Here is a 26,691-nt window from a genome sequence, read left to right on the forward strand (position 1 = left end):
TGTGTGTGGAGTTCTTTCTGTCTGCTCATTCCACACCGATCTCTTCTTTTCCTCTCATCTCCCCTGCCCCATGCAGGTCTTGACCACTCTGCCGAACTGGCATTTGCTGTGGAGCCAAGCGATGATGTTGCCGTCCCTGGGCAGCCTGTAGTGCTGGGCTGCAGGGTCGAAGGGACCCCTCCAGTGCGAATCACCTGGAGGAAGAATGGGGTGGAGCTGTCGGAGAGCCCTCACTCCACCATGCTGGCCAATGGGTCCTTGATGATCCGTCACTTCCGGCTGGATGAAGGAGACAGCCCTTCAGATGAGGGCGACTATGAGTGTGTGGCTCAGAACCGCTTTGGGCTGGTGGTTAGCCGGAAGGCTCGCATCCAGGCAGCAAGTAAGTGGACACCTTTTACTTTTTTCCCCAAATTGGGGGTCAAGGGCATGGGGAGCCAGAGGAGCAGTTCCATGTTAGCCTTCCAGAGGACTAATTTCTCAGCCTGTGTCTGTTGAGAGGTGCATAGCAGTAATTTATGGTGGTGGAATTATATCATATACTCATTTAATTGATTAGAATGTGATTTGACAATAATATAGCCAAACAGTGTAGTGGGGAGAGGGAGAGAGAGTGAGCACTTTATCCAACTTTGTGTGTCTTAGTTTCTATATGCCTGTATATTGTGAGCTTCCTGATCCATTGAGTATGAGTCTTGTGTTTCAAGATAAACAGTTGTCATATTTTTGGGTGGTTTAAGAGATTTTTGAAGGGAAATTTTGGCTACATGGAATTTTTGTTAATCCTTACCCAAGGATATTTTCCCCCATTGATTGTTAGAGAGAGTGGAAGGGAGGGGGAGAGACAGAGAGAGAGAAACATCGATGTGAGAGAGACACATTGATTGGGATGTGCCCTTGACTGGAATCGAACCCGAGACCCTTCAGTCCAAGGGCCGACGCTCTAACCACAGAGCAAAACTGGCTAGGGTGGAATTTTTAATTATGTGCTGACTTTCAACCTTTTGGGTAGGATAAATCTCAGTATACCAGGAATGACATTCTGAAGCTTGTCGACAATTTGCTTTACAAGAAATATGGTAAAATGATTTTGGAGTTATTGCAATAATGGCATTAACACTTCTCCCACTCGCCTTCATGCTGATGTGCTTTTTTAAAATTTCAGTTTTATTGAGGTATACTTGACAATAAAATCCTAAGATACTTAAAGTGTACATTGTGGTGAATTGATACCTGCTGTGCTTTTTTGAATAGGAGAGAAAATGCCAAGCAAGGTGCTTTAGCGCTAGAATTGTGCTTTGCTTGAGCTGATGGTGTGATGGGAGGATGGGTGTGTTTTACTGCCCTGTTCTGCGCAATTCTGTTGTTGTTGAGTGTAGTCTGTGGACTCTTGTGGGAGTGTGTTGCATAAACCAAAATTACCTATGTATCTTGGGGAGATGGCAGGCTATCGGGTGGGGGAGCCATGGTTGGAACTACTGCTCTTGAGAAACGACCAAAGTTTCGGCAGGTGTATATGTTCTCCATCTCAAAGCTCTGTACTCCGCAGGGAGAGGGTTCCCTTAGAGAGGGTGCTTTAACTGGTTGGCAGTAATTCTAGCTGATACTTATTAAGCACTTGCTGCATGAGGGGCGCCCTAAGTGCTTTACATGAATTACCTCATTTAGCCATCGCAGAGACCCAGGAGGATTGGTAGTTATCACCCCCCTTTCACAGATGAGAAAACTGACACGTAGGAGGATTCAGGGCCATTCTGGTCAGCAGAGAAGCCAGGACTGCAGCCCAGGCAGTCTGAACCCTACCCCCTCCCGCTTAACTCCTATGGCATGCTGCCTCTTTCCTGTCTGATCACTGACAAGTTTCTTCCTGGCTCTGAGGGCATTTGCACAGTTGCTCTGAACGGCTGGTGAGTGATGAATCGTTCTGCGGCAGGAGCCCTCTGGTTGAGTTTAAGATGCCCCTTTGTTCTAAGGAAGGCTGATCCAGGCCCCCATATGGAGCTCTCTGGGAGGCAGCTCTGGACCTCGAGGCTGAATCACTTCTGGCTCAGCGACCCTCATGCCCTGGCCCTCCGGGCGGTGTCGGGGAAGGCTGGTGTACCCTCTGAGCAGATGGCTGGGTGTGAGGAAGAGAAGCACGGACAGAGGGCAGGGACTTGAGGACGCTTGCGGGTGGGAGAAATGAGACTTTCCAGGCCACACTCCCTCACCTGCATCAATGCCAAGGGATTGATGACCTCTGCATCTGGGAGATAAATCCCCAGGTGTTTCTATATAGTTAATTGTAAATGTGTTTTTCTATAAATGGTAATACTTTCAAGATGTTTGGTTTCCTTAAATGCCTAACAGTATAAAAAACTGCACTGTGGGCTCTGGCTGGGGGAAGCAGTGGTGGGTGAGGTCACCTTCGTTAAGCCTTTGGGGTCCGGGGAAAGCTGGGGGGTGTTGCCCCCAAACACTGGCAGTCTGATATGGCCTCTCTCCACCCCACAAGGCGGGGGGCCCCATGGGGGAACGCTTGGATATCAAGCAAGCAGGGCTGGATCCCCTTTTCTCACTTCACAGGCTGATGTCCCTAGAAACCTGCAGAGCTGCTTAGTTGCCTAGGTTTCCTCCTTTGGGACGAACTCCCTGCCCGTATACCTGCAGGCACTGCAGATGGGGTGTGACCTGGGAGGGTGCTGTGCTGGAAAGGTGTGAGGAGACCTCTGAGGCCCCACTTCTCCTGCCTGCTTCACAGGGACTGATGGGGAGGCGCATGCTAAGCACCCCTTACAGACACACAGTCCACCCAGAGGACTAACCCAGTGAAGCAGATGGGGTCCATGTCTATGTGGGCAGGTGTGCTGAGACATCCGGGCTGACCCCTGGGAATACCCCCCTTCCACCCCAGTGGGCTCAGACGCTGCTTTGAACGTTGGCCTGACCAGAGTGGGCTGAACTGCAGGCTGATTCCTTGGGGGCCTCAGTTCCAAGTATCTCCCTTTTAGGATGGAGTGGGTCAGGGTCCTAGCATGTGGGTCAAGCTTCTAGCATGTCTGTTTTCTCCGCCCTGCTGTTCCATGTGCTTATTGTTTGGGGGGTTGAAAATGGAGACACTTGTTAAGAGGGAAACCCTGGACAGGTCAGCCTCTCCATGGCCCAGTTTCCTCACCTGTAACATGTACACCCTACCCTGTGAGATGGTTGTGGGGACTAGCACACCCCACACTTTGCCTGGCACATAGAAGGTGCCCAGTAGTGGGAGCCAGTACTTTCATCTTCGTTTAAAGGCGGCTGCACTGACATGGCTAACAAAAGCAAGCTGCCCAAGTCCGCGCCCAGCCTCCAGCTCCCTCCTTCCCTGGGATTCAGGCAGGGAGCACTCCAGGGAACTCTACCAGGGAGTGGAATTATCGGAGCCCGAATGTGACTTGTTCTTTTTTAACCCCTTCCTGAGGGGGCCTGGGGATTCTCCCAAGCCTTTGGGTATCGGCTAAAGCTGGGCTGTGAGGCCCTGCGAGGCCCTCTGCCATCCCTCTGGAGGGGTTCTAGAGAGGGCACATGGTTCTAGAGGGAACATGTGCATTGACTCATACCTGTTGAGTTCTGTGTGCCTGGATGACTCAAAGAGGGATGGCTACCTACAGGAGGGGTGATAACTGGGGGATCCTCTCCCAGCTCCCCTGCTCCCCTCAGGCAGAAGCCCTCAGTTCCTGCCCTTCACTTCCTGGCCTCAGTTCTTTTTTTTTTACAGAGAGGAAGGGAGAGGGATAGAGAGCCAGAAATATTGATGAGAGAGAAACATCAATCAGCTGCCTCCTGCACACCCCCCACCAGGGATGTGCCTGCAACCAAGGTACATGCCTTTGACCGGAATCGAACCCGGGACCCCTGAGTCCGCAGGCCGACGCTCTATCCACTGAGCCATACCGGCCAGGGCCTGGCCTCAGTTCTTGGTGTCAGGCCCCTTGGGGAACTGGAGTGAAGAGCTATGTGACCTAGAGCAGGACTTCCCCAAACTTTATTGTGCCTGTGAATTGCCTGGGGATCTTGATACAATTCGGATTTTGAATCAGTAGGTCTAGGCCAAGGGGGGTTCTACATGTCTAACAGAAGCCCAGCTGATGCTGACGCTGCTGGTCCCCAGGTGCTGGAGAACCCACGCCCGTGTCATAATCACTGGTGTGGGGTCTATAGGCAGCATGGTGAAGTCAGAAGTACATGGGCTTCAGGACCCCTGAACCTTACCCATTTGTACCTACTTCTGTGCCATGAGGTTCAGACCAAGGTGGGTTTGAACCCTGGCTCTGACACTCCTTGGTCATGTGTCCTTAAGCACAAGTTACTTAACCCTCTTGACCTCTGTGCCCTCATCTTTAAAAAATGGGCATAATCCCATCAGCCTATCGGGACTGTTGGGGGATTAAATGAGGAGATGGATGTAAAGCACCTGGCACAGGCCTGGCATCTAGGAAATGCTCATTATTGTTGTTGTTGGTAGTGCTGGGTATTGACCACTAGTTTAGGGTGAGGTCCAGCCCGTTTCAATGCTGGCTGGGTTCTCAAAAGCCAGGATTGCCTCCCTCCCGGCCTGAGCCATCCTGACTGGGCAGGCCCAGCAGTGGTTAAGCAGGTGGGCTATGCAGGCCACAAGACGCTGGCTAGATGGACTTGGGCAAGTCTCTTAATCTCTCTGAGTCTCAGTTTCCTCATATTTAGAATGGGGAAATAATACCAAGGAGAAATCTTGTGAGGATGACCTAGGATAATATGTGTAAAGAACTTAGCAGGTACAGGGCACATAGAAAGTGTTCCTTAAAGATTAACTATTATTATTCTGGGGAGGCATTAGAGGTGAGAAATGTGAAGTTCTAAGCTGTCAGTTGTGGTGGTTCCAGCAATGCCCCTGGTGAGTCCAGATCCCTAGAAAGAGGCAGTGGGGTGTGGTGAGAGGGGAGGAAGTCCAGTTCTAATCCCTTCTGTCTCTACTTCAGTAAATCACTGTTTCTCAGGCCCTCCGTTACCCACTTCTAAAGTCCACATCATCCTCAACCTGTCTGAGGGAGGGCAGTTTAAGCAACTACTCTGAAACCCTCTTTCAGCAGCAAGATCCTTGGTTGTGTGGATCTGCGGGCAGAGTCTGGGCATAGGTGTGTGTAACCAGGTCTGGGTGGGGGGTGGGGGTGCCAGGAAAACTATGGGCTGGAGCTGTTGGGGAGTAGAGCTTGTGTAGAGGGGCTCATTGGATTCAGGGGGCTTCTGTCCAGGGCAGTGGGCGAAGTGGCTGTAACCCTGGAGGCCTTTGTCACCCGGAGATTATATACTCAGACGTGGTATGTGAAAACCAGGCTCTTCTCTCCTCCGGGAAGAGCAGCTCAGCAGAGAGAGTCTCCCCCACTGGCCCTCAAATGCATGTCTGCCTACCCACCAGGACAGTAATCAGGTCCTGAAGTGTCACTGGTGTGATGGTGCCTAGATCTGCTCTCATGCCACAGGCAGCTTACCCGTATGTATGCCATGGCACAGAAGTAGGTGCAGATGGGTAAGGTTCAGGCCCTTTTACCTGCTAGTCAGCCTTCCACAGACCAACGCCTTCTGACACTCCTGAGAAGCTGTAAGGTACCATGGGAAGACCCTTACCTGGACACCAGGTGTCCTGTGTGGCTCTGGGCAAGTCAGTCACCCTCTCTGGGCTTCGCTTTTCTCGTTGTAAAGTTGGGTGGTTGGACTGAGGTTCATCTCTGCCCTAAGGTAGTAAGGCTTCCTTGTCATCCAGCCAACCCCTGGGACACATCTGTCTTCTTTGGGCCTTTTCCCAGTCTAGTTTTGCCCCTGCTCCTCTTCACCCAGTCATTCCCTAAAGACCATTTAGCTTACAGTAATTTCTTCTGCCCCCTGCTAAGGCAGGCAGTGTTTGTGGTCTGTGGCATTCAGGCTCAACCTTCCTCTCAGTGATGGCTGCTTGCATTGTTAAGTAACTGTTTTGTCGCTGGATATTCCATCTGACTCCTCAACTAGATTTTAAGGTCCTAAAGGGCTTCTCTTTCTTTTGTATTTCTCACATCCCCTGCCTGTGGAGCCTGGTAAAAACTAAAGAACATGTGGCTTCTGGGTGCAAAACTCTGTCTCTCTTGTTTCTCTCTCTCTCTGCTTCTCTCTTGCTTTCTCTCTCTCTCCCTGCCTCGTAATTGATAGCATAGCTCAAAGGAACAGAAGCTTGTGAACAGGGAGGATCGGCAGGGGAATATAACACACTCGGGGCACGCACGATCATGGGGTGGCTGCTGCTGCGTGTTTATCTCTAGAGGAACTGAGACTCTCTCTTCCTCGCCAGATGGGGTGTGAATCAGAGACCAAATTGCCTGGAATCCCTCATGGCTGGATCTTGGGGTCTCCCGCCTTGGACTTTATTCCCTGGCTGGATGAGGCCTGTATCCCCAGGCCCGTTGGGGGAGGGCTCCCCTCACTTCCACCCGCAGGACTTGAGTGTGGAAGTCGAATGCTTCTGGTTCCCACACCTTGGCTCCACTGTCGAAGGCAGCCAGCTGGCCCCTTGAACACAATGTGCAAATCTTCTCTGTTCCTGTTCCCGGCATTGTCCCTGGCCAGGCGCCTTGGCTGGGAATGTGGGCCGGTGAATAGGAGAGGCATTTGCAGCCTGCAAATGAAACAGGCCCCCAGCCCCCCTTAACCCCTTGTCCCCTCCCCACCCCCAGGGAGAAAGGACTTTTTCACTCCTGGCCTTCTTGTATTGCCTTTCTCTCTCTTCTGCAGAGTCCCTGCAGGCGTGTGTGTGTGTGTGTGTGTGTGTGTGTGTGTGTGTGTGTGTAAGAGAGAGACTTTTCACAGCAGCTTGAAGGCTGTTGTACACAGCCTTCAATAAAAGTAGGATGGAACAGAAGGGCACCCAGGATGGAAAACCAAACAGCTCACTGCTGTCTTTGTTTAAACTGGACCGAGTGATTCCAAAACTGTCTGCCTTGTGTAATTAACCTATGCCCCCCTAAGATTCTCTGGCCATAACCTTGATGCAACAAGAAATGTAGAGACCTTATGTATGTGTATGTGTGTGCGTGCATGCCTGTGTATTGCCATATGTACCTATGTGGGTACTTGAGCAAATAGGTGCATGCCTAAAGGATGTGCATGGGGCCCAAGATTGGGGTCCAGCTCTCCTTGAAGGGCCTTCTTGTGGGAACCCCTTTTCCCTGGAGCTTTGTGGCCAGGCTAGAGAGCTAGGGTGGGCAGAACTGGTGGAAAGGCCCGGGGTGGAACAAAGGCCTGAAGAGGGGCAAGCAGGAGGGGCGCCTGGCCAGATCACAGGGAAATGAAGGGAGTGGGGAGTCTGGGCTTAATACAGGCCAGCCAGCCACCTGATTCAGGCAGGGGGAGCAAAATTTGATGCCAAGGGCTCACATCCCCGCTTCTCCCTCCCACTCACCCTTCTTCAGCTCTTCTCTGGATCTTGGTCTCTCTGCTGTTTGATACTCCTATACATACACTGCTCCTCCTCTCTGCCTTCCTGTGAGACCATGATTAAGGTCTTTGTCTTTATCATCCCTCATCCCTAGTTTCTCCTGCCTTGTCCTACCTATTGTCTCTCTTTCTCTAGCTCCTTTCTTTCTATTGCCCTGTCCTTCCTCCTGCCTCTTTCTCCCTTTGGGGTGATTTCTGTGTCCCACCATCCTCTGCTCTGCTTGGAGGGAGATCTTCCTATTTCAGGAGCAAAGTAGGTGAGCTCAGACCTCAGCACAAAACAAAGAGATAGGAAGAAGACAGACTGTGAGGGTCAGGTTCAAAGAGGACCCCAAAGGAAAGGGTCCCTGGCTTCCCCAGCAAGTCGAAGCCTCCCCAGGGGCCGACCTTCACTGGGAGGAATCTGAGAACCCTGGCCCCTGCTTGGGGCCTGTCTCTGAGCCTGGACACTGACCACAGTGGGTGGTGGGGGCAGCTCTCTGGAATGCTGGTGTTGGGTTGCAGTGCAGATGTGAACAGTGATAATGGGCAGGAACTGGACTTTCTGGTCTGGCTGCTGCCCCCAAGGCCATTGGAATGTGAGGGGGGACAAGCAGGAGGCCCTAGGGACTTGGGGTGGGCAGATGGAGACCAGACCACCTAAATGGAGAGGAGGGGGCAGACCACCAGGAAAGAGAACCAAATTCTAGTCCTGTCACTGAGTTGCAGGCTGCAGCAAAAGCATCCTAAAATTCCTAGCCCGTGTAGGGTCTTTGAGGTCTTCCCCGCCTTCAGGTCAGATCCCAGGCATCCAGAACCTCGGGAGAAACTGTGTAGCTCTTCTGGCCCAATCTTCTCATTTTACAGATTCAAAAACTGAGGCCCTGAGCCTTCCCCAGTGTCTCACTTCTCTCTGGTTGAAAAAGAGGGGATCTTTTTATATCTTCCCAGGGCAGACTGGCAGGCTCATTTCTCTTTTTATTAGGTCCTGATGTGCCCCAGGCTTTGTTGGTGGTTGTGGTTCTGGATGGGAATGTTAACCAGCAAACCCTGGGTGGGGCCTCCTGACATTCATGGTATATTACAGAGGGCCTCTGAGTTTCCCAAGCACACTGGATGCTGAGCTGAGTGGTTTTGGTGGTGAAGTAACTAGTAGTTGTAGAAGCAGTCCTAGTATTATGGAGCTGCGCTGTCTTAAGCCCTCCATGTATTAATTTACTTAATTCCCATAACAATTCCACTAATGGCTATTACTAGTCCTCTTTTACAGATGAGTAAACAACAGAAGCCCAGAATGGTTAATTAACTTGCCCAAAGGTACACAGTATGTAGGTAAGCTGGGATTTAAATCCAGGTCTGCCTGACCCAAAATTCAATGGCCTGAATCCTTCGAGGGGGCTAGAGTCCCCTGAGAACATAATCGGTATTAATGCCTCAGAAATGGAGGCAGGTACCTGGGCATGAGCAGGGTGGGGGTTCGGGAGTATTGGGAGTAGAGGACAGCTTAGAAGCCTTGCCAGAGTGGGAGCCACGTCTGGGTGGGCCAGGAAGGGCTACAGCCCTCCTCCTGCCCCCACCATCCCCAGGCACTGCTGGAGGCCCTTGGGGAGTCTGAAGGGCCAGCTAGGCTGGGATGCTCCGCTCTGCATAGAGGGTCTTACTCTAGCTGTGAGGTTGTCCTCTGACTGTTTTAGATGAGGAAAATGCACTTGCCCAGTGTCACACAGCTGAACGAGCCTCTGACCCCAGGTTATCATGGATTCCCAGCACGGGTCAGCCAGATAGGGAGGACCGCTGGAAAGAGCCCAGGCCCTATTGTGGGCTAGAGCAGAACTGCATCCTACGGGACACCCTCTGACTGTTTTTTAGCTGTGAGGTTGGACAGGGCTGGCTGGGGCAGAGCTGGCTGCCAGGAAAGGAAATTAGGAGGGTGCTGGGGCTGCTGAAGGTGGAGGCGGGGGTTGCTTCTTCCCTCAGAGGGAAGACAAGTTACCCTCCCCCTGGGGCTCCTCAGCTCCCTTTCCCTTTCTTGTTTCCCTGAATAATGATGCTGATTGCGCCACATCTGTCATAATTACTCTTTGTTTGAAAATTCAGAACAAATCACAGGAGAGGAACTGGTATGGTTTGAGAAGGATCCTTCTCCCCAGGGGTCCTGTTGGGGGGGGGGGGGGGGGGAGGCAGGGAAAAGCCGTAATCAAGCGGGAAGAGCAAGGCTGCTGATTGTCCTTGTGCTATCCCTTCGCCTGGGCAAGGTGGCCTCCGGGAGTCACGTGCCCCCCCTCCCCAACCCCACTCCAGGCCACAGTCCCTACCTGCTGTGGTGGCTGAGAGATTCTGCCCCCACGCCAAGCTGAGGGTCCCCTGCCCTCTTGGCCCCACGGAACAGTGGGTTGGACAAAGGCTGCCCAGTAACCTGAGCAGCACTGCAGGGAGGGGCAGCCCCAGGTGTGGCGCTGGGGTCCTTATTGGCAAGAGGAGTGGGGACCTTTGTGGGTCTCTGGAACAGGCCAGGCCTGAGGTGAGAACCAGGAAGGGGGCTCTCACTTCTAGGGAGCACCAAACGAGGCCCCCTGGGGAGCCTGCAGCAGCCCTGGGTACGCAGTGCTCTCACACTCTCTTCTCCACAGCCTGACTTCCGGTGAGGGTCCTGGTTCCAACGTCCATCCCCAACCTGAAGGCCCTTGGTTTAGGGGGCTAATAATTCCTGGAGCCCCAGCCTGTGGCCCTGCCTGCCATGGGCACCCCTCCATGTCCCCCTCCCAAACTAGCCCCTTCCCACCTGGGATTGTGTCCTGCAAATACTCTATGCACTTTTGTGGGGAGAAATCAAGGACAACCTAGAATTTATCCCCAAACCCTACCTATAATGAAACCCCAGTGTTCTTGCCGGGACTATGGGGGACCACAGACACCCTCAAGGAGCTGGAAGCTGGCTGAGATGCACGTAGACTTGCACTGAGGGCTGGTTCGGGGTTCAAGCTTCCTTCTTCCCTTAAAGGGCTAGGCCTCAGTTTGTCTTTGTGGGAAATGGGTGAGAGTACTATCCTGCCTGTCTTTTGAAGGGAAGAGGATGAGTAGGGTCCTGCTACCCATCCACCAATGGAGGCACCCTTAGTTTATGTTTCAGCAGGGCAGAGAAGCTGGGAGAGGGCCCGGTCCTGGAGGTGCCAGGCTGGGAGGGGACACCTCCTCCAGTCTCACCATTATTGATTGAGGGTCATGAGAGGAGCTTGGACTTGACTTAGACACCATCATGCTTACCTCTCTGCCCTCCCTGGCTCCCACTTCAGCAAGAAGATGCTTTTAATGTGTAAATATTCAACCCACCCCTTAGTGACTGGTTCCCTCATAGGTGGAGGTGGTGTGGAGAGGACCAGGTTAAAAGATTCCTCAAGTCCCCTCCCACTTCTAAAATTCGGAGACACTGACTGGTTTTCCTTTTGAGCCCGGTTCCTCCTGCCAGCCTCTCCCCTCTCTGCCTCTCTCCAGGCTCGCTCCAGCTCTCTCCTCCATCTCCCTCCATCCCTCTCATCTCGAGCTCTCCTGGCGCGCTGAGCTGGGCCTCCTCCTTTTTAAAATGTCAAGATCAAAGTTTTGCAGAAAACGCTCTTGTCATTCTCACCCTCATTCGCTGCCCCCACTGGGTGGCTGCCCTCCTCCGCCTGAGCACGCGGCCAGAGCGACCGGCGGGTCCCCGCGGAGTTTTGCGTTGTGCTCTCAGGTCCTGCGTGCGCTCCTGGAGCCGGGTCGCCTGCGAAGCCTGTCCCCGCGCAGGGACTCGCTCTCCGCCTGGGGGCCGAGCGCAGCAGAGAGAGAGAGAGTGGCCCGGGAGCAACCGGGCCCTGAAAACGACCCCGGCCCCAGCACAAAGCGGCCGCTTCCCGCCCGCAGAAGCAATGTGCATTCAATTAACCCTGCGCCGCGCAGCCGCGGGGCTGTCCAGTAACCGCGCTCCGGTGTCTGTGGGGCAAGTACGAGTGCGCGTGTGGACGTGTGAGTGTCTCTTACCTGTGAGTGCGGGGGGCCCTTGCTTCCTGGAGCCCTCGGCTTGGTATCTCGAGGTCACTACTTCCCTGGCCTGCGCTGGCCAGGGTGGAAGAGACTTTTTCACTTGGTAACCCGGGAACCTGGAACTGGTCCCGGCGGGTGAAAGGAAGCAGGGGAGTGGAGATACCAGCCCCCTTTCTCAGTATTGGCTTGGGGTGTAGGCCACGGGTTTCTGACAAGGGGCTACAGCTAGACAGAAGTTTGTGGGCAGACCTTCCAACAGAGCTGGCCCAGAAGCAGAGAGGGTGCCGGAGCCATTATGGAATAGCAGACTTGAACACAGGATGGGAGCTTGTCTCTCCAACAGTGCTTGGGAGTGCTCTCACCCAGGGGCAGACGGGACTGAGGTGGGGGTAAAGCTTTTTAGGTTTTGGTGGGCCTACTCTCTCCTCTCCCCCAGCCTCCTGCCCATGTTTCTCATATCCCTGCTGTGGAAGCTGAGGCCCAGAGAGAGGGCCTTGCCCAAGTCCCGGGTGTACAATCAGCATGTTGGGAATTGCTGGGACAGAAAGGTCCAGATGCTCTGCCCAGCATGCTGATTGGCCAAGTGAGATGTGGGCTCTAACTTCAGAGCCAGGACCTCAGAGAACTGAAACCCAGTATTTGGCTTGTGGTAAACAATTCTTGGGTCTTTTTCTGCTATCTTCATCCCCTTATGGCTTAGTTTTGTTTTGCCTCTTACATCCTGGCTTATATGGAATGTCACCCTCTCCCCTCTCTCTGTAACAATGCCCTTCATTCACCCCAACTTTTGGAGGTACCTTTAAATTGTATTCCGAACCTTTAGTACTTTCGAGAAGCCCTGTCTAATTTAGCCCACTTGCGGATTGGAATATTCTTCCTTCTATTATGTCAGATTACCAATAACATTACATAGAAAGTCTCAAGATTGAGCCTCTTTGATATTTCTGCCCTCCTGTATTTCTGATTTTGCTTCTCAAATCAGTCATTTTCTCATCAAACTGTGACAAAATCAAAATAATTACAAGCAAGCTGTTAACGGTGATATTGATAGGATCAAGGCTTTCCTGAAATACAGTGATATGGCTTTTATTATGTCGATTCAAGAAAGATGCATTGGGTGGTGTGCCCAGCTTTGCTTTTGGGGGGTACAGGGGGTCAGAAGACTCAGTCTGTTCTGAGACAGAGAGTATATAGCTTGTCCCTCTCACTGGTTTGCAAGCTCCTTGAAGGGAGGGGCTGGATTCTCCACGTCCTCAGTGCCCAAAAGTCCGCACTGGGAGAGGGTGAGAGGATGAGGAGCTGTGGGTGTGTTAAATGGAAGGGTAGGAACACTTCCTGCCTGCTTTGGGTCCATCACGCTTTGAAGCTAAACAGCCTAGGGTAGGGGGCGGGGTGAGGGAGGGCTGATAAAGCTGAGTCAGATGTTACTCCCCAAGGATTTTCAGACATTCTTGCTGAAATCCAGGCAAACCACAAAGACACACCTATAGTAATACATAGTAACAATTATATTTGTAGTTCCTGTTTGAATCGTCATTTTAGTCTTGTGAAATGACTAAACCATTCTCTGAGTCCCTATGTCAGGAGCTGAGGGGGCATGTCTGCATCTAACTGTGCCCTAAGTCTCCTTCCCCACCCTCTTCTGGTCTTAAAAGGCACCCCTATCTCCCTATTCTGTTCCCTTGAAATGGCCTTCTCCCAGGGTCCCACCGCTGGCCACCTGGGGGAGGGGAGGGATTAGACTGAGCTGAAGGTGCCACAACTTAGGGCTGAGTGGGAAGGACTCGGCCTGGTGAGTTCAGAATTCAGTCTTGCTACCCCAGGACAGGTGGCTACTAGTACTCAGTCACCCCAGAGTGGCACACCTTCCCAGGCAAGCTGGAGAATGTCCCAGGATGCCAGACCACTGGCCCCATCCCCCAAAGATCTAACAGGCCAGGGTCCATGCTGAGAAGCATCCCGCTGCCCTCCAGCTTCTCGTGCATCCTCTTCGAAAAGACTAGGCCTGCATGAACATGCCTACCTTCCTGTTATCTTGAAAAGTCATAACTGTGATAACGAAGCGTTCTGTGAATGCCGATTGCTGTGGAAATGGATAAGGGGAGAAAAAAACAGATTCTCACTATTATATTCATTATCTTCCTATCAGAATACTCACCCACAGAGCATTATTTTTAAAGTTACTTATGGTCTGGGGTATGGAGAAAGAAGAGATGTGAGGGGAAATAGGTTTCCTTTGAAAGCACTTTTTCAGTTGAAAGTATTGAGTCTCTAATTTGGGCCTGGAGACAACTCTTGCCTTTCGAATAGTGGATCATCTTTTAAAGTATACTTTATCTGGGGATTAGACATTCAGACATTCTTGCTGAAATCCAGGCAAACCATAAAGACACACCTATAGTAATATATAGTAACAATTATATTTGTAGTTCCTGTTTGAATCGTCATTTTAGTCTTGTGAAATGAAGCTAGTGGTCCTTATAGTGTTAAAATGTCCTTAGACCTGCTATCTAGTTGTAGGATCTTTGGATAAATCTTTTTTTTTTTTTTTTTTCCTCTAGAACAGGGGACTTTAGGCATCATTCTTTATAGTCCTTGGGCCTTGGAGGGGGCTTAGGGTCTGGAGACGGGGGTGGTGGAAGGAAGGCTAGATTGTTGGAGCTCCGGGCCTCCATATCTACCCCATCCACAGCAGCTCTGCTTTATCTGATGGTTTTGTTTTGGAGCTCTGCAAACCAACTGGCTAAGCAGAACTAGCTGATTGGCCTAAGCGGAGCAGTGCTGCAGCAGCAGCAGCAGGTGCTATGATGCCAAGTGAGCTTAAGGTTCTAGAGCCCTAGGCAGAAAAAGTATGACTCTAAGATGCAGATTTAGGAGAATTATAAAGAAAAACATTATGGATCACATCTGAAGTTATGGCCAGAGTTGATTAAGGAATGGGTCAGAAAAACAATGAGCTACACTTAAATTTTTCTCTTCTTTAAAATCATGCTTCTCACCCAGCCGGCGTGGCTCAGTGGTTGAACTCCAACCTATGAACCAGGAGGTCATAGTTCGATTCCCGGTCAGGGCACATGCCTGCGTTGCGGGCTCAATCCCCAGTGTGGGGCGTGCAGCAGGCCGTTGATCAGTGGTTCTCATCATTGATGTTTCTATCTCTCTCTCCTCTCCCTTCCTCTCTGAAATCAATAAAAAGTATTTAAAAAATAAAAATAAAATCATTCTTCTCATGTATTAATTACTATTACAACTAGTGCTTTGTAATGTTAAATATGGTTGGTTGGTCAGAGCAAGGAACAATTTTGTCTGCTGGTTACTCAGTCTCAATATTGTTGTCCGTTCTTTAATTTTATTCTCAAATAAATGGATAAATGGATGTGTAGATGGATGGTCCTGTTTATGACTTTGGCTACGGGTGGCCCACAAAGGTTTTATAATCTAGCTGTGGTGACTTGGGCATTAGAAAAGATTGTAGTGCCCTGGCTGGTTTGGCTCAGTGGGTAGAGCATTAGCCTGCAGACTGAAGGAAGGGTCCCAGGTTCGATTCCCAGTCAGGGTACATGCCTGGGTTGCGGGCTCAATCCCCAGTGTGGGGTGTACAAGAGGCAGCCGATCCATGATTCTCTCTCATCATTGATGTTTCTCTCTCCCTTCCTCTCTGAAATCAATAAAAACATATTTTAAAAAAATAAGATTGTAGCCTTAGAAAGAGCTCTGTGATTTGCATCAAATGTGTGGTGTAACTATGAGTGACTGTTTCAGCCCAACGGCCTACTGTTGATCTGAGCAACATACCAGACCTTTGTATCATTTGATGAGCCCAATAGAACATTGACCCATATTACATTCTTCCTTTAGGCAGAAATAGTTTAAGGGCCATCAGCAGTGATTAGAACGTATGTGCTCCCAGGAAAAGGATGTGTGGAATGAAGGGATATTAAAGCAGGTCCGTTCTCAAATCCACAAATTTCCAGGAGCATCTATCTTGTACCTACCTTCCTCTGAACTAAGTACTCTGAGGAACAGCAAAATAAGACACTTCCTATCTTGAAGGATGTCATCTCCTTCTCGTCCCCCTCCCCAAGGGAAAGCCAGCCTTGCTTGGTGGTGATGGTGAAGAGGAGGCAGCCTGAGCTAGCACGAAGAATCTGCTTGTCCATCGGCATTGTGGTTTCCTTTAGGTCTGGTTTCTAGGCTGAGTTACTTCGTATCCTTATACGTGAAAAAGAGGGAAATGCCCCAGACGAGTCCCCTTTCTGATGATGAGTCCGTTTCCTTGGACATGTGGTTGGAACTCCAATCTTACCTCTCAGCCCACCACTCCCATGGGGCCCTTCCTCAGATCAAACAGGGGCCTCACATCCACATTCCAGCTTGGCTTTGCAGCCCCTCTGTAACTTGGGTCCCCCCTTTCCAGCCATGGCTCTCTTCCTTCCTGAGTACACTCCAGTCCTTTCCTCAGTCCAGGCTCCCCACGGTTCCCCACCTTCCTTCCCCGGCTTTTCCCGGAGTCTCTCTCTCCTGCCTTCCCCACTCAGACCTCTCCCAGCCCTTCTCTGAACTTCTCCAGCCCTTCCCGGTGGTGGCACACAACTCCACCGACTGTTCCGTGTGTTCGGGACGAAATCTAATTAGCCTGCTGAATGCAGGGCCAGGCCTGCGTCTGTCTTAGGTGCCCCTAAGAACCTGCTGGCGGGGAAAGCCTGGCGAGGAGCCGGGTGGTGGAGGGGCGAGGGGAGCTCCCGGCCGGGTGTGTCCGCCGGCCCTCAGTTTCCCCGGGGCCACCGCCGAGCCCCGCTGCGGGGAGGGGGTGGCGGGAAATGGTGCCTCGCTCGCCCCAGCGACATCAAACCCTCGTTTGGCGTGTGAGGACAATGGCTGTCTTATTTTCTCCGTTCGCCGCGCACAATGCCGGATTCTCTCATTCACCCGCGGCGGTGCGAGCGAGGTAATTAGCCAGCGCCATTCAGCGCGGACACCATGGCTATGCGGGGGGGCGGGACCCCGCTCGGCGGGATTAGCCGCGGGCCGGGGTGTGCAGCTGCGGCCACTTCAAAGGGGCCCGGCGGGCCCGGCGGGTGTGGGAACCGGCGCCGCCTCCCCCGGGAGCCGCCCCGCCGGCTCGATCCCGGGCCGCTGCGGAGGGGACCCGCCGGTGCTCCCCGGCCCGGCCCGGCCGCGCTCCCCGCGCTCCCCGGGACTGCTCGGCCCCAGCTCCCGCGGCCGCCCCGCCCCCGGTCCCGCTCCAGCTTTCTTCGGGACCTCAAGTGCTTTTTTCCTTTGAGTCCCGGGAGTCAAAGGGCAAGGAGGGGGAGGAGCCGGGGGGATGGGAGCGTGACACAAAGCGCTGACCCCGGAGGAGTGCAGCAGATGGTCCCACTTACTCCTGCCGCCGAGCGAGCCGCTCTCAGGGCCTCGGGGCTCGGGGCCCTGACCCCGCCCGCCACCCGAATGCCTGAACTGGGGCCCCGCGGGGGCTGGGCGCCCACAGGCTCCTCCACCCGCCCCGCTGCCCGCTCTACGCCTCCTGGCACTGGAGTCAGACGGCCTGGGCCAGGGTCCTCCCGCCGGGCTCGAGGGGCTGGGCCAGGAATACGCCCTCGTCTGAGGCTGGAGCCCCAGGGAAGAGGAGGCATCTTGGAGAACCTGGCAGACCAGGGGTTCCCAATCCTGGCTGTCCATATGAAACACCTTCCCGAGCTTTAATAGGAATGCAGATTCCTGAGCACCGCGCCAGATCGAGGGGTCTGACCCTCGGGCAGTGCAGACCAGAAACCTGCCCGGCTCCCCAGCCCCCGAGGTTATTCTGATGCACAGCCACGTTTGCTGATGGGGGAGCCTAATCCAACTCATTACTGAAGAAGCTGAGACCCGGGTAGAGAAGAAGCTTACCCAAGGGCAGACACTGAATTGTGGCAGGGTAGGGTGGAAGCGAAGATGATGGAGAATGCCCTCCCCCCCGCCCCCCACTCCCCAACCATGTGACCCATTAAGGTCAGCACTCAGGAAACGGTTTATGAGGACTTATTATTTACCTTATTATTTATTTGTTCTAGGTACTGGAGGGTAGAAAGATAAATTTGACTCCTCTGCCCCTAAGGGACTCATAGACTAGTAGGAGGATTGATGTGTGAACAACGGACTCTAATACAGTCTGATAAGGGCTAGGGAAGATGCACAAGACAACATATTTGAGGCAGGAATGAATTCTGCCGCCTTTGGAGGATGTGGAGGATGAAGGTGCTCATAGAGAAAGAAGCAAAAGAGCTCCAGGCAGAGGGGACAGCAGAAGAAATATAAGCATGAACATCTATGGTATGTCCAAGGAAGGCAAACTTGTCTTGCATGGTCAGAGTACAAATGACATGAAGACAATTAGCTGACCCTGGCCCTTATGGCGTAGTTGGTTGAGTGTCCTCCCATGCACCAAAGGGTCGCTGGTTCCATTCCTGGTCAGGGCACTTGCCCAAGTTTTGAGTTCATCCCTGGTTGGGCTGCGTGCTGGCGATGTTTCTCTTTCCCTCGCTTTTCCTCTCTCTCTCAAAATCAATCAAAACATATATATTTTTTAAAAGACAGAATTAGCTGGCATTTGAGGCTGGAAAGATGAAACAGAACTTAATAACAAAGACCTTGAATGCCATTCAAAGGAATGTACCTTGATTCAAGGAATGAAGAACCACCAGAGATGTTTAATGGTCCTATTGGATGTTCAGGAAGATAATTATGGATTCAGGATGGAGGAAGAAGGTTGGAAAGAGGACTAGAAGTGGGAAGGCTGGAAGGCGGAAGCTATTACAGAAACAGAGTAATATGAGCCTAAGCCAAGGCAATGGGATGGAAAAGGGAGGGTAGACTGGGATTTGGTGACCAAGTTAGCTGCTGTGGGAGAGAAGGAGAGGATGGGGCAGTAACTCCTTGAGACACCATGATCCTCGAATGGAATGTAGGCCTCCATCTTCCCCAAAACAGAGAGGGCTTATTCTGGAGTGTTGTTGGGGTAGAAGACCTTCAGGCCTTACTCTATTGTGGTTTTGTGTTGAGCCACCAGAGATTCTGTAGAGCCATGAGATATAAGTACAGCATCAGATCAAGGTTCGAGAACAAGAAAGGGTCCTTTCATGGATGGAGAGGGACCATTTTACCCAGTGTTATCTTAGAATCATTTTTTAAAAATTTATTTATTGATTTTAGAGAGAGGGAAGCATTAATTTGTTGTTCCACTTATTTATGCATTCATTGGTTGATTCTTGTACATGGCTTGACCAGGGATCGAACGTGCAACCTTGGCCTATCGGGAGGATGCTCTAACCAATTGAGCCATCCGGCCAGGGCCAGAATCTTAATATTGGTATAGAATTCAAAGATTATTCTGTCTATTCTGCCCCACTCCCATTTTACAGCTGAGAAAACCAAGATTAGAAATGAAAAGTCATATAAGAGTCTGTGACAGCCAGGCATGATCCCAGGTTGTGTCTCCACTAACTGACTCCTACTATATTAGTCCCTACAAATCCTAATATATGGCTCTGGAAATTTGGGGGAAGTATCTGTTTTTGTTGAATAGACCTCATGGTCATGTGAAAGCAATTTACTTAATAGCTCCAGCCTGGGCCCCCTAACCAGACGCCCTTCCGGGAGGTGAGGGAGATCCGGTGTCCCAACCAGAATGACGGAAGTTAAGGATGTTGTGGGCCTGGGCAGGTTTACATAAGGAAGATTGGTGACCCTGACATGGGCGGAGACATGCAGGCTGTGGAGAGGGGCTTTGCTGGGCCTGGACATTTTCAAGTCTAAGGCAGAGAGTGATTCCTAAGTGAACTCCCAGCCCCGTACCCTTGGCTGGAGCTTGGAAGCAGATGTGTCTCAAAGGATGCAACTGGATGAGACTTTATAACTTGTCCAACTAAACACCCCCATTTTACAGAGGAGGAAACAGAGGCCTAGAGAGGGGCTTTGGCTTTATCAAAATCACACATCCAGATTTGCAACAACATGAATGACCTTGAGAGAATTATGCTAGTTAAATAAGAAAGACAAATTCTGTTCACTTATATGTGGAATCTAAAAACAAAAAGCTCATAGAGTCCTGGGGATGTAATGTACAGTAAGGCAACTATAGTTAATAATACTGTAATGCACCCTAGCCGGTTTGGCTCAGTGGATAAAGCATCGGCCTGTGGACTGAAGGGTCCCAGGTTCAATTCTGGTCAGGGGCACATGCCTGGATTGTGGGCTTAATCCCCAGTGTAGGGCGTGCAGAGGGCAGCTGATCAGTGATTCTCTCTCATCATTTATGTTTCTATCTCCCTCTCCCTCTCCCTTCCTCTCTGAAATCAATAAAAATATGTATAAAATTTTTGGGAAAAAAAACTGTAATGCATTTTTAAAAAATCCTCACCTGAGGATATGTTTTTATTAATTAATTAATTTTTTTTTTTTGAGAGAGAGAGAAAGAGGAAGGGAGAAAGAGAAAATAAGACATTGATGTAAGAAACATCAATTGGTTGCCTCCGTACATACCCTGATTGGGGATCAAACCCGAAACCTAGGTATGTGTCCTGATAACAATGCAATCAACTCAGCCACCCAGCGAGAGCTGTAATGCACTTAAAAAAACAACAACATGTATTTTTATTGATTTCAGAGAGGAAAGGAGAGAGCTAGAAACATCAATGATGAGAGAATCAGCTGCCTCCTGCACGCCCCCTACTGGGGATTGAGCCTGCAACCTGTAATGCACTTTTGAAAGTTGCTTAGAGAATAGATCTTTAAAATTCTCATTATAAGAAAAAAACAATTCAGTAACTATGTATATGGCGACGGATGTTTAGACATTAGGTGATTATTTCACAATATATACAGATATTGAATCATTATGTTGTACACCTGACACTAACATACTGTATGCCAGTTATACCTCAATTTAAAAGTAAAAATAAATCACATCCACTTATTAAAAGGACTAAATTAGTCTCCCTGGTTACCCTTCCCTTTAACATTTCCACTGCCTCCTCCCCCATCTCACCCCACAGAAGCCACTGGCATTTCACAATTCTTTACTCTCCCGCCAAAACCAGGAAAATAAGTTGCTCCTCTATTTTACAAGGCCCCAGCCGGTGACAGGAGTAGTCCTGCAGCTCGGACTTCCTGGATTGCCAAGTTGGAAGTGCTCAGGGATGAGCTACCCTGGTATAATTGTCTTGGATGTTTATTCACCTGTGTTAATAGAACTTAGGAAACATGTGTGGCTCAGTTAGTGAGTTGATAACACCACCTTATCATGGTGCTTATCTGCATTAGTTACACTCTATGAAACCTACCTCAAACTCTGGGGGAGTTCAATTAACGTGAAACCTGCTGTGTTATGGGTGCCCGAATGTGAGTAGGCATGGTGCTTATAAGGGTCTGGGATGTTGTGTGCCTCTGTGTTTTTTCAATGTGAATGTCCTTTGGTATCATCTGGGATGTTTGAACAGTATTTGAATGTGTCTCTCCCAGTCCCCAGGGCAGCTGTGGTGCAGGGGGGAAAATGCTGGATTTGGTGTTAGAGCATTCTAACTCCTTAACACCATTAGCCAGCTGTTTGTCCTTGGGCAAGTTACTTGACCTCTCTGAGCCTCCGAAGGGCTAGTAATCCCTATTTCTCAGAATTATACTTAATAATATCTCATCTTTAACCATCAGTGGTTTCTGCAGGTCTCTGGTTTTTGGGGCCATATTACTGTGACGGGCTCTAAGACGCTGACCTTGCTGCTTTCACCCTTCTGACATTTCTTAGGAGCTTGGGTGGGAACATCTAAGGACAAGGCTTGTGGGATGGCGGGACTTTGCTCCTGGGGCGCCAGGACATCCTTTCCCACACATCGGCAGTCAGTAAGTATCTGTCGAATGAATGCTTGGAGTCGGCCCAGTGAGTGTGCTGTGTCAATAGGACAGATGACTATATTTCCCAAACCAAAAACCAGGACTCATCCTCTGACTCATTGTCTAGTACATGGGATAAAAACAAATATTTGAAACTGGGACTGCTTTTGCAAACCTACCAGTGGGGTAGGTAGGGCAGTCACATGGGGTCGGTGTGCTTCTCTCCCTTTCCCCCTCCCGGAGCGTGTCAGAGGCCACCACGGAAAGCAGTGGGGCACACCCACCCACTGGCACATCCAGTCTGTCGCTCAAGAGAGGTTCCCAAGCCTATGTCCCACAGCACCTACTCCCCCAGGCACACTTCCCACACTCCACTGAAGGCTGGAGGGTGCAGAGGGAGGAGCTCATGGCTTGATCTGGAGGAAGAACGGGAGCCTCCGGATTGTGGGCTAATTAAAAGTAGGGCTTTGAGAGGTTTTATTTTCCTTGGGCCGTAAAAGCCAGACCCAGGGGCTGCGGAGAGCCCCAAATTGCCGCCCCTGCAGCCGTGCATTGGGCCTTACAGTCCATTGGAATCAAAGATCAGGCCATAAAGGTCCGGTGCTCACCAGTTCTACAGTGGGCCAACAGCTGGATACAGGGCCTTTCCCAAGCTGAGGCCAGCTCCCCACGGCCTCCCACCTCTCCCCCGTCCAGGCCCCCGTTTGTCAGAGGTGGCTGCTGGGAGGGAGGGGAGAGACGTGGATTTATGGCTGCTGACTTGAAAGACAAAGTTGCCTTTTGTGTTAGAATTGGGGCCGGGGGGACTGGTGAGCTGGTGGTAGAGTGGGAAGTTGGCAGGGAGGGGCTGGGGTTCAGGGGCCCAAGGCAGGGGGTGAGGGGCTTGAGGAGGCTGAGGATACAGACAAAGGGATCCAGGGGCTTCTCAGAGCAAGGTCACCAGGCAAAGGCCCAGATGCATCAATCACCCCATGCTGAAGCTGAGCAGGGCCTCTGAGCCATCCGAGTCCTCTGGGGCTGTTTGTAAGTGCCAGACCCCGTTCCCCCACATACACACAACACCCCTTCCCCACACACACCCCTTCCTCCTCAAAACATACTCTGGATTCAGAACCTTAATTCAACTCTCAGACTCCCCTTTGGAAGCCCAGGGGAGAAATACAGGTCTTCTAAGTTCATAGTTTCCCTCTCCCACGTGACTACAGCCAATTAGGGTGGGCGTTCTTCCCTTACAGAACCAAAGTCAGGGCAAGGTGAGGACCCAGGTGATGGGGAGACAGGGACAGAGTGTTGAGGAGAGTGATCCTGGGCTAGAGAACCCTAAGAACAAGACCAATACCCCACAAGGGACTGTGGGCAAGTTGCCAGCCTCCCCAGGACTCAGGTTTCTCGGCCCTCGTCTCCCTCCTGCCCATTCACATTTAGAAACAGGGCATTTATAAATGCTTTGAGGAGTTTAAAGAGCATGTGAGGTGGGCCTTGGCTGGCCTCCCTGCCCTCTAAGGGCCACTCTGCCCAGCTTCACCCTGCCAGTGGCTCTGCCTGGTGGTCTGGGTGGAGGCCAGAGGAGTCATCGGGTGCCCGAGTTCAGCAGGTGCTTTAACTACACCTCGGAGAGCCACATCCATCCCCCGGAATGAGCCTGGCCAATAAAGGCATGAGTTTATGGGCTTCATAAACATTTTACTAGAGAAATCAAGGCCTCAATTACCCAATGGCCTCTTCCAACTGACAGCTCGGTCTATTGGGGCCTCTATGAAGCCCCCAGGCAGAAGTGAGATAGAAGAAGCCAAGCTCTGCTTTATACCCAGCTGCCCCCCCGCTGCCTCCCACTGACCCCTTCACCATTCAAATCTTGCAAATTCTGACTTTACTCACAACTCCAGGGGGCTGGAGTGCCCGCCCTAACTCTGTGAGCCTTACTTAGCCTTTACGAGGGAAGATGGCTGCTATGCCCTTACCCCCAACCCCCAGTCGTACCCTCTCATAACCCCTTGGTTCCCATTTAACTCAAGATCCTACTATTTTCCCTCAATAATAGCTAGCAAGTATTTACTATTTTCCAAGGACTATGCTAAGCACTTTACAAATATATCTCATTGACTCTCCCCAGTGCTGCAGCCCTGGCAACACGAGCTGTTATCATCCCTACTTACAAGTGAGAAAATAGAGGTTCTGAGAGGTTAACTTGCCCAAGATCACACAGCTGATCGTGGCACTGTTGGGTTTTGAACCCAGTACTGTATAATTCCAGAGCCTGTACCATTAACCTCTGTAACACCACTTCAAAAAGCTCTTAGGGAGTATTTCCCCGCTAGGAGCCAAAATCTTGCCCTGTAAATGCTCGTGCCACTCGGTGTGACAGCCCTCGGATGCTGATCGGATGTGGGCCTTGTCAGGGTCTCTGAGTCTGTGTGGAGGGAGCTGCAGGGCAGGGCCAGGCTAGGATGATGATGGAGAGGAAAGGAAAGGGGGGCTCTCTGGTAGGACAGCAAGAGAGAAGGCAGCCGGGGGTCTGAGGCCTGGGCTGGGGGCTGGACTGGCGCTGTCCAATCAACGGTTCTGTGATGATGGAAAGATGCTCTCGGTGCTGTCCCATAAGGTAGCTAGTAGCCACTTACGGCTATTGCTTGAAAGGTGGTAGTGAGTCAGAGAAACCGAATTTTATTTTATTTTTTAAATTTTAACTTAAATGGTCACATGTGGCTCGTGGCTACCGTATTCGGTCAGCACAGGGATGCTCTCCACTGCTGATGGCTGAAATCTGCTCAAAGTCCTTTGGTGATACCAGGTCGTGTGAGCACATCCCCAAGGGCTCTGGCCACCTGCCGATGCCACGTTATTGAAAGGGGGCCTTGCCCACGCAGAGCTTGGCTAGTGGCTAGTGCTTCCCGCGGCTGAAGGCACCCGAACATCATTTCACAACACAAGTGGCTGAAGGGTTTAAGGGTGTTTTACCTCAGAAGCTGTTTCTCAGACAACAAAACTGTTGTGTCTTCTAGAACAGTCCTGTTTAGTGGAAATATAATATGAGCCACCATAGCTAAGTTAAACTTTTCTAGTAGTCACATTTACAAAGGTTTTAATAAACACACGATGGCCCTGGCAGTTTGGCTCAGTGGATAGAGCACCAGCCTGCAGATTGAAGGGTCCCTGGTTCGATTCCAGTCAAGGGCACATGCCCGGGTTGCGAGCTTGATCCCCAGAAGGGGGCGTACAGGAGGCAGCCGATCAATGATTCTCTCTCATCATTGATGTTTCTATCTCTCTCTCCCTCTCCCTTCCTCTCTGAAATCAATAAAAATGTATTAAAAACAAAACAAAACATGATGAAGTTAAATTTTGTTGTTGTTGTTTATCCTCACCCAAGGATATTTTTTCCATTGATTTTTAGAGAGAGTGGAAGGGGTGGAGGGGGAGAGAAAGAGAGACATGTGAGAGAGACACATCGATTGGTTGCCTCCCGCACATGCCCCGAGGTACGTGCCCTTGACCAGAATGGAACCCACGACCCTTCAGTCCGTAGGCCGATGCTCTAATCCCTGAGCAAACCGGCTAGGGCAAGTTAATTTAATAGTAAATTTTATTTTACTTAATATATCCAAAATATTATCATTCCATATATAATCATTATTTTTAACTATTAATAATATTTTTATACTTTTGGACTGTCTTTTTCTCTCTTTTTATTGTGTGTGTGCCTTGACCAGGAATCAAACCTGAACTTCTGGGTGCCTGGGGAGATGCTCAATCAGCTGAGCCACACTGACCATGGCCGCTTTTGGGCCGTCTTTAAAGTTTTAAATATTATCTCAACTTTTGCCTGGCCAGTGTGGCTCAATGGTTGAGTGTCAACCCATGAACCAAAAAGTCACTAGTTCGATTCCCGATCAGAGCACATGCCCGGGTTACGGGCTTGATCCACAGTAGGGGGCATGCAGGAGACAGCCAATCTTTGATGTTTCTCTCTCATCGATGTTTCTATCTCTCTGTCCCTCTCCCTTCTCTCTCTAAAAGAAATCAATAAAAACATATTTTTAAAAATAAAATTTTATTTCAACTTCTAATCAATATTTTAAGTTGTTGATTATTATCAATTAAAATTTTTATTTTTCCCAATTTTTTATTCTGATAAAATACACAAAATGTCAAATTTAATATCTTAACCAGTTTTAAGTATACAGTTCAGTGGCATTAAATACATTTATATTATTGTGAGAACCATCACCGCCATCCACGCTAGAACAATTAAACAATAACTCCCTTTTTCCCTCTTCCCAGCCCTGGCAACCATCATTCTACTTTCTGTCTCTATGAATTTGACTACTCTGGGTACCTCATATAAGTGGAATCATTCAGTATTTGTCTTTTGGGGACTGGCTTATTTCACTTAGCAAAATGTCTTCAAAGATCATTCATGTTTTAAGCATATGTCAGAATTTCCTTCCTTCTTAAGGCTGAACAATATTCCATTGTATGCATATACCACATTTTGTTTATCCATCCATTCATTCATTGATGACCACTTGGGTTGCTTCCATGCATTAGCTATCATGAATAATTCTGCTATGAACATGGGTGTAAAAATATCTCTGAGACCAGGGTCTTACAGATATTTTTACACCCATGTTCATAGCAGAAGTGGAATTGCAGGGTCATGTGGTAATTCTATGGAAATTATTTTTTTTTTAGGAACCACCATACTGTTTTCCATAGTGGCTATACCATTTTACATTTCCACCAACAGTACACAAGGGTTCCAGTTTTTCTGCATGCTTGCCAACACTTATCTTCTGTTGTTGTTGTGTTTTGTTTTGTGTGTTTTTTTGTTTGTTTGTTTGTTTGGGGGGGTTGGTTTTGTTAGTAGCCATCCTAATGAGAGTGAGGTGGCATCTCATTGTGGTTTTGATTTGCTTTTCCCTAATGCTTAGAGTCGTTTTATTTTATACTAAGTCTTTGAAATCCAGTGTGTATTTTACACTTACAGCCATCTCAGTTTGGGCTGGCCACATTTCAAGTGCTTAATAGCTGGCCACTGTATTAGAAAAGTGATTCTAGAGGGGAAAGTTGGGGGCAGTGGGAAGAAACATCTGGGATTCGGGCATGTTCCTAGTATAAGGAGAAATGTTGCAGTCACCCAAGCTGCCTGAGAAGGGGCTGGGCATCCAGGAGGCTACGTATCCCTGGTTCTTGGCAGGGATACATACAAGGAGGGGACTGGCCTCAGTGGCCTTTGGAAGAGTCTGTAGTTCGGGTTGCTCCTCTTGAATGGCCGTATGAGTGGAGGCAGTCTGTGCCTCAGACCCCCAGTGGCATCGGTTTTTGTAAAAGCTGTTTTGAACTCTCCATCCCAGCATGCCCATTGATCTTTTT

At 50.3% G+C, this 26,691-nt stretch overlaps 1 protein-coding gene across 1 annotated transcript in view; it reads left to right on the forward strand.

Annotated features, from left to right (window-relative positions):
* Positions 1 to 26,691, forward strand: part of IGDCC3 (immunoglobulin superfamily DCC subclass member 3) — a 40,761-nt gene that overhangs the window by 2,480 nt on the left and 11,590 nt on the right. Inside the window, exon 2 of the mRNA XM_054715518.1 lies at positions 77 to 382. Coding sequence (XP_054571493.1) covers positions 77 to 382 — 306 coding nt within the window. The remainder of the gene's footprint in view (positions 1 to 76; positions 383 to 26,691) is intronic.

This window comes from Eptesicus fuscus, chromosome 5 (genome assembly GCF_027574615.1).
Source record: "Eptesicus fuscus isolate TK198812 chromosome 5, DD_ASM_mEF_20220401, whole genome shotgun sequence".
Lineage (NCBI taxonomy): Eukaryota > Metazoa > Chordata > Mammalia > Chiroptera > Vespertilionidae > Eptesicus > Eptesicus fuscus.